This window comes from Protobothrops mucrosquamatus, unplaced genomic scaffold (assembly GCF_001527695.2).
Source record: "Protobothrops mucrosquamatus isolate PMUCROS unplaced genomic scaffold, P.Mucros_1.0 scaffold1312, whole genome shotgun sequence".
Taxonomy (NCBI): domain Eukaryota; kingdom Metazoa; phylum Chordata; class Lepidosauria; order Squamata; family Viperidae; genus Protobothrops; species Protobothrops mucrosquamatus.
This window is the reverse complement of record NW_015387513.1, coordinates 221,815-229,468: the sequence shown is the minus strand read 5'-3', so window position 1 is coordinate 229,468 and position 7,654 is coordinate 221,815. Positions and strand designations below refer to the sequence as shown.

At 39.6% G+C, this 7,654-nt stretch overlaps 1 protein-coding gene across 1 annotated transcript in view; it reads left to right on the top strand.

Annotated features, from left to right (window-relative positions):
- BCL2L13 (BCL2 like 13) overlaps nucleotides 1–4,296 on the top strand; it is a 25,193-nt gene extending 20,897 nt beyond the window's left edge. Inside the window, exon 7 of the mRNA XM_015821357.1 lies at nucleotides 3,236–4,296. Coding sequence (XP_015676843.1) covers nucleotides 3,236–4,039 — 804 coding nt within the window. The 3' untranslated portion in view covers nucleotides 4,040–4,296. The remainder of the gene's footprint in view (nucleotides 1–3,235) is intronic.
- The last annotated feature ends 3,358 nt before the right edge of the window (nucleotides 4,297–7,654 follow it).

Below are 7,654 nucleotides of genomic sequence, written 5' to 3'. Positions count from 1 at the left end.
TAATAATAATAATAATAATAATACTTTAATTTATACCCCGCCCTTCTCCCGAGGGACTCAGGGCGGCTTACAGGTAAGTAAAAACAGAGCTATACAATAAATATCTAAAAACCAAATTAAAATATATATTAAATAAACCTGTTATTAGAAAAATTATAAAATCCCAATTAAAATCCCTATAAACCCCCCCCCCTAGGCCAATCCCGCTTGATGGAAAAGCCATGTCTTGAGGGCACGGCGGAAGGAGGGGAGATCCGGAATAATCCGGATCTCTGGGGGGAGTTCACCTATAAAGAATAGGTGATTGTGGTCCCATCCTTATTTTCCTCAATTCTTTGCCATGAAATCCACAAATGGAATGTGTGCATGTAAGAATTGCAGTTCATTTTATCACCATGCCTCTTTACAGTCTTTTTTTGACATTGAGTTTTGCACTAAATGTCTGTTGGGAGCCCATCAACAAATTGAATGTAGACATTAGATTCTGAGTAAATATATATAAATTGTCAAGTGTTATACCAAATATATTATTATATTTTTTTTCCTAAGTAGGATGTGGGGATGGGAAAGGGAAGTGGAAGTATAGTAGCATGAAGTTAAAAAGATATATTTTTTTGGTTCCCTTTCTAATTATAGTATAGTCTTTCTAATTATAGTATAGTATAGTAAAAAGCTATTTTCCCGAGAACTTGACTTCTGAAATGTGTAACAGTTAAATTAATTACCTATATTGTTCTCCTAGGGATATTTGGATTGTGTTGTTTCCAAAACATAAGTAGTATTACTGAAAAATTAATATGTCTTGTAGTGGTACTCTATTTCAGTAGATATATGGAGTTAAAAAATTAGCTAGATTTACACATGTTCACAAATTAAGCATTTAACTCTACTTTATGGAACAGTTGCTTCTTAAGAAGGATAAATCTGATGTCCTGGCATATCTGATTCAGTAAAGGAGAATGCTAGAATGTCCATTCTAGGAAAAGGTTTTCTGATGTATTATCCATATCCCTCTTGAGTTTTCTTCTAATCTCAAGTTTTCCTTAGTAATAGTAATATCTGATGGGAAAATCTAACCTTGTTATGTCCTAAAGTAGAGAGAAAGATGGGAACTTTTTTCCACAGGGTGCTAGCACAATTATAAATGCTACTGCGCACTTCATTTGTTTTATGTTTTTCTATGCCAAAGCAATGGGGAGGTAGAGCAAGCCAGCCTAGAAACATGTAGAGCACAGAGGAAAAGGAACCGTTCATGAGTGAATAACATGTACTTTTCTCTGTTAGGCCATTCAGCCCATATGACAATTTGATCACTGAAAAGGAATGATAGGGGATTTATGAATAATGTTTTCTGGATGGCTGCCGGCCAGCCCCAGTGCAATTGTCTGAATGTGCTACATTCTATTAGCACAGATGGATGGACGTGAAAAGTGGCCATCAGTGGAAGTTCTAAGAGCTTTTCACTGAATAATGGATGAATATTTCTGTCCTAATGGCAAACAAGCCTGCATAGTCTGTGTATTTAGCTTATTTTTCTATGTTGGCACAATAATTATTTAGGTTCTCTTAATTCAAACAAAGTAAATTAAACTTTGATGAAATTTTATGATAGGTTTCTAGAATTGGGAAAAAATAAATAGGAAACATTGTTTCTTTTTTTTGTTTTATCATGAAATTATTGTTAATTTTGGAAGGTATTGGAATGTAGTGCTGGGCAAAAATGTGGATTTGGGGAGGATAAAATAATTTAAACAACGAACAGGCATTCACATAGCATATATTGGCAATATCCAAAAATAACCGAGATTTTTTTTTTCCAGGATTGCATATGAACAGTGGAGGGCAGCATTGTAAGCTTAGGAAAAAGACAAATTTGCTTTAAATTCTACCAAAGTACTTTTAACCAATCCAGCTTTGTTCCTAGCTCTTTGAAGCTCTGTGCTGAGATTCAGATACTTAACCTGCTTTTGTCTTTTCAGCTAAAGCCTTTGAGTATTATTATTGCATTCCTCTAATCCTCTGTTACCCAATGAAACTTTTCAAATGTGTCGATACATGGTTGGATTTGGAAATCTGGTACTGACCCAAATAGAATAAATAAGTTATTCTTAAGTTTAAACTCCATATCATGGAGTTTGCATAAATGCAGTACATTGTAAAAAGGTGTTCCATGTTTTATCATTTTATAAATATAAATTGCCACTATTTTTACTCAATAGTAACATTACTGTTTTGTTCTAATTTATTAAAACTCAGAACTTGGTTTTAAGTGCTTCTGCATAGTTAGTCTTTGCTTAATGACCATCTGTCAGTGACTATTTAGAGTTCTGATGGCGCTGAATGAATAATACTTGTAGCCAGTGGTTGCAGTGCTTCTGTTGATCACGTGATTAAAAAAATAGCCCTCGTTTATAAGTGCAGCACTTCAACTCTCCCCACCTTCTAACTCCCCCACCCCCTCATCTCTACTCTGTATTCCACTACAGCGGACATGTCAAACTCGCGACGTCACGTGACGCCGCGCAACGTATCAGGACTGTTTTGCCATTGCCGGCAATGGGGTGGGCGCGGCTTCCGCATGACGCATCCAGTCCGCAGGCCGGCAGTTTGCTACCCCTGCCACTCCTAGCTGGCCATTGGCATCTTCTTCCCGCTGCTGGCCTGGGATCCAAGCGCTATGCAAGGGCGGAGCTAGCAGAGGAGGCAGGGCAGTGATGAAGCCGTGGCTTGCTGCCACCTTTGCCCAGGGAACTTCTGCCTGCAGTGCCACCCTGCCTTCTCCACTAGCTCCATTCTGCTGCTTCCTCCTTGGCTGGCTCAGTGAGCTCTTTTTGGCAGACAAGGCTCCATTGTGCTTGCTACCTACCTCCCTTGGCTGCAACTTTGCCCAGTGTCTGGATCCTGGGCCAGCAGTGGGAGGAAGAAGACAGTGAAGGTCAGAGGGAAGTGATGTGGTGGCCAAAAGGGAAGAGAGAGGAGGGAGGTAGGAGTGGGGAAACTTGAAACAGAGGCAACTGCAGCAAGGCTGCCGAGCCTCATCTGCACAAGGCTTGAGGTCTTTATCTAAATATGGATCAGTTCTCACCTATTGACCACAATCAGGACTTCTGGGACTGCCGAGCGAGGACTACCAGTATTTCAGATTCCTCTAGCTGTTAAATGAATATATATTGCTTAAAAGTATATGTTCTGAACTCTGATGGTATTGATGACTGCTACTTTCCCCTCCATGCAGGGAACTGTTTTTAGTTTGGATTCTGAAGAGGAAGAGTTCCATGGAGTCATTGCTGAAGACAGCAATGACATCTACATCCTAACTAGTGACAACTCAGGCCAGGTGAGCCCACCTGAGTCACCCACGGTAACAACATCTTGGCAGTCGGAGAGCTTACCTGTTTCGTTGTCGGCCAGCCAGAGCTGGCATACAGAGAGCTTGCCAGTTTCGTTGGGGCCCGAGTCGTGGCAGCAAGTAGCTATGGATCCTGAAGAAGTAAAAAGCTTGGACAGCAATGAAGGTGGAGAAGAAAGGAGCGAAAACAACTCTTCGAATTCAGATATTGTACATGTTGAAAAGGAAGAGATACAAGAGAGTGTCGAGGAGGCAGCAGTGTCAGAAGTGGGCCTGCAACCAAGTGCTAAAAAATTGAGCTTGCCAGAAGTCCCAGCTGCGTTGCTGAAAACAGAGGCCGAAAGCTCGTTGATTAAAAGACTCAGCCCTTCTGCACCTTTGCCCACTGAGGGTGACAAAGAGGGGAGAGTAGTGGAATATCCTGAACCTGAGCCTCTGATGTTGAGTAAGTCTGCCAAACAACTAACTCCTTCGAGTGAAAAGGCTTCCCCCAAGCCTGAGAAAATACAACTACCAGAAGAAGAAGCAAAACTACCGAGAGAGAGCTATTCTGAAGAAAAGTCTCCTGAGGGAGAGGAGAAACCCATTCTTTTGCCAGAGGGCAAATCACTTCTGCTGTACGGTGGGGCGGCTGCCGTAGCCATCCTGGCTGTCGCAGTAGGTGTAGTGCTGACACTGAGGAAAAAGTAGTCAATTCTTCTCTTCAGAGATACTGCCTGAATCCCCACACTTGGTTGCGTTGACTAAGGTTTGCTATGCCTCCTGTTAATGAGAAATCCATGTAACGTGACAGGAAGGCGGGGCATGAGTTTACTTCTAATTCTAGGACAATCATGTTTTTAGTGGCCTGGAACTGGATCTTCCTCTTTAACTGTAGGGGTAATATTGGAACTCCCTTGCACATTTAAGTATCTCGATATATCTGAAAATATTGGTGGGGGGAGAGGGGTTTGCTTATATACATGGGAAATTGGATCAGGAAAAGTTAATTGTTAACCCTGGAGAATTCCTTTATGTAGCTGCCATTGCAGCTTCTTTGTTCACCTCCACCTCTTGAATGAGAGGCTCTCTAATCATGTAGCATGAGGTTACTTCCCCTTTTGTCTCAACTTCCTCAGGTACTGCATTGCTCCCAAATTTTATGATTAAACCCCTAAAGCTATGAAATGAAAGCCTTCCACGTAAGGATGAAAGTGTTATGCATTTTGGAGAAAGGTAATGTTTTTTCATCATTGTACATTAGGCATTTTTGTAATCTGGTATTGTTGTGTTTCTGTCCCTATCCTTTCCCTCAACTCTCATTCATCCAGCTTTATCGTTCGTGTCAGTTTAGTTATCAAAGATACACACTCCTTTCGTGTGAATACCCATCACCATTTTGATGAATGCAAAGGAAGAAAATATTTCCATGCAATAAGCAAAAATGTACAAGGCCAAGAGCTGAATACTATGTAGGTAGCGCTAGATCTGGACACGCATTTGTTTAGTGACTGTTCAAAGTTATGATTCTACTGAAAAAAGTGATTTATGACCATTTTTTCACACTTATAACCATTGCAGCATCCCCAGGGTCATGCGATCAAAATTTGAATACCTGGCAGCTGGCATGTATTTATGATGTTTGCTGTGTCCTTTTGTGACCTTCTGATAAGCAAAGTCAATGGGGAAGCAAGATTCACTCAGCAGCAATTTGCTAATTTAACTGCAGTGATTCACTTAACAACTATGGCAAGAAAGGTCATAAAACGCACTTAGCCATCTTGCTTAGCAACATAAATTTTGGGCTCAGTTGTGATCATAAGTTGAGGACTACTTCTACGAATTTAATTCAAAAATGTGTTTCAAAATGCATGAAGTATAAATAGACTTATCTGCAACTCTTTAAGGCAATTATGGTTTCCCCCAAGATAGGATGGTTGCCCTCCATATTTTCTTTCTCAGAAAAAGATAGCTGCTTTAGAAAGTTGAAAACAGGTGCTATGATGCACTTCTGTATCTTCTGAAACACTTTTTGTACCTGAGCTTGAAGCAGTATGGCCCTATGAAATTCCGGTATTTAATAGATTAAAATCTGATTACTTATAGATTAAAATCTGATTTGTTAATCCAGTTGCAAGATTGGAACACTTGGTCTTACTTTACTTTTAGCATTGTAATGAATTCAAAATCTCAAGGAAATGACTCAGAAGTTAACTGAGATAGCGTTTGTCATTTCCAAAAGACAACTGAACTTTCTTGTTTTTTCCCCTGAAAATGTTTCGCTTCTCATTCAAGGAGCTTCTTCAGTTCCTGGGTGAGAAGTGAAACGTTTTCAAGGAAGAAAATCAAGGAAGTGCAGTTGCTTTTTGGAAAAGCCCCTTGGAGACAACCGTTACCTGGATGATTGAGAATCTCCATCGGCATGAAATAGCATTTGCTTCCAATTTCCACTTTTCTGGCCACTGGAGGAGAAATGATTTGAAACTATGTCTTATTTTGCTCATGTAACTTTTCAGGTAACTTCTTTCTATGTGTAGACAATTCCTTTTTATTCCATCAGCTATAATTGGGCTCAGAAAAAAAAATAAAATTGATCACTTATGTCAAATTGTTATTTTGTGTGTGTTAGAAAGCTCAAGATGATGACATTGTCATCAGTAACATAGTACCACAGGTTTTTACTTGAACAGTGAAATGGCAGCAGCCTCTTTTTACATTTTTTGGAGATGAGCTTATAATTTCCTCTTTCCCTTCCCGTTAAACCTGCTATAAAAAAAATCAAATTTGACGATACAAAGTTGGAGTGTTTTAGCTACTCCCATCTCTAGTCAGTATGCAGGTATGACAGATTATACCGATAAACTTTGTATTCACATATTGTAGGACACTCGGTTTAATATACCTAAAGTCTTGTTTAAATTTACTTGCACTTTTCCATAGTACTATTTATTACGCATTTTTCAGAAAAAAATTCAGTGCCTCAGTATGTTCCAGTGAGGTTTAACTCTTTTCCCCTGTCTTCTGCCCAAAAATTTAGCTGTAACCCCGGGTGTCAAAACTGGCGGCCCGAGGGCCAGTTGCACCATATGGAGGCTGCGCCCACCCCAGCTCCAGCAATACAAAAAAAGTCACTATAGGTCGCGTCACGTCACATGACGCAACGAGTTTGACACTCGTGCTGTAACCACAAGTTACTTTTTTTGATGGGGGGAGGGACGCTCATATTGGACAAAGTGAATATTGAATGATTGCTGCCAGTGGGTGTTCTGATACGAGCATTGTCGCTAAAAGATTGCTATACTAGATTTTGGCTGCAGCTTGTTTCATCCCCTGAAATAAACTTTGATGATTTCTACAATAAATTGTGGAGGAAATAAAGGTAGTACTCAACTTACAGTTCATTTAGTGATTGTTTGAAGTTACAATGGCACTGCAGTGACTTATGACCGTTTTTCACACTTATGACTGTTGCAGCATTTCCATGGTCACATGATCAAACTTCAGACGCCGGGCAACTGACTCATATTTATGACAGTTGCAGTGTCCTGGGGCTCATGTGATCACCTTTTGTGACCTTCTGACAAGCAAAGTCAATGGGGAAGCCAGATTCACTTAACTGTGCTACTAATTTAACAGCTACAGTGATTCACTTAATAACTGTGGCAAGAAAGGTCATAATAGGGCAAAACTCACTTAAAGATCTCATTTAGCAACAGAAATTTTGGACTCAATTGTAGACGTAAGTTGAGGACTGCTTGTAATCAGTATAAGGTTGAATTATCAATCCATTTTGTCCAATTTCAGCCATGTGTCTATTTGACCAGAAGGTAACAGACTGAACAGCTGAGATAACGTCTCTTACATTTCCAGGATGATTATTTAGAGTTATAGCTATGTTCATTCTAATGATCCAACATCTCAACCAATAAGCAGTGAGATGTGCTTTTCATAGACAGCAAAAATGCTAGAGTTAGGGGGAATTGTGGGGAATTATGAATTGACCCTTTCAGATACTGGTATGTTACAACTTGATTATAGATTATCAAATTTCTGAATTGGGGCAAATTCTCTAGTTTGAATATTGGTGCTTCATAATGGATTAGACCTTGGTTAAGATGTGAAAACTTGTATTTGGTTTTCCAGAACTGCAGTCATTAGTTCTGTAGAAAACATTACCCTATCCTTCACAGTACTAGTGAAACGAAGGCTAAAGTAAATTTATATCAATAGGATTTGAATATGTGTCATGTAACTGTTACTTCAAAATAGTCTGTAGTTCTGCAACAGAAGTTCTACAATGTTGTTGGACTAAATGCTGCAAGCTAC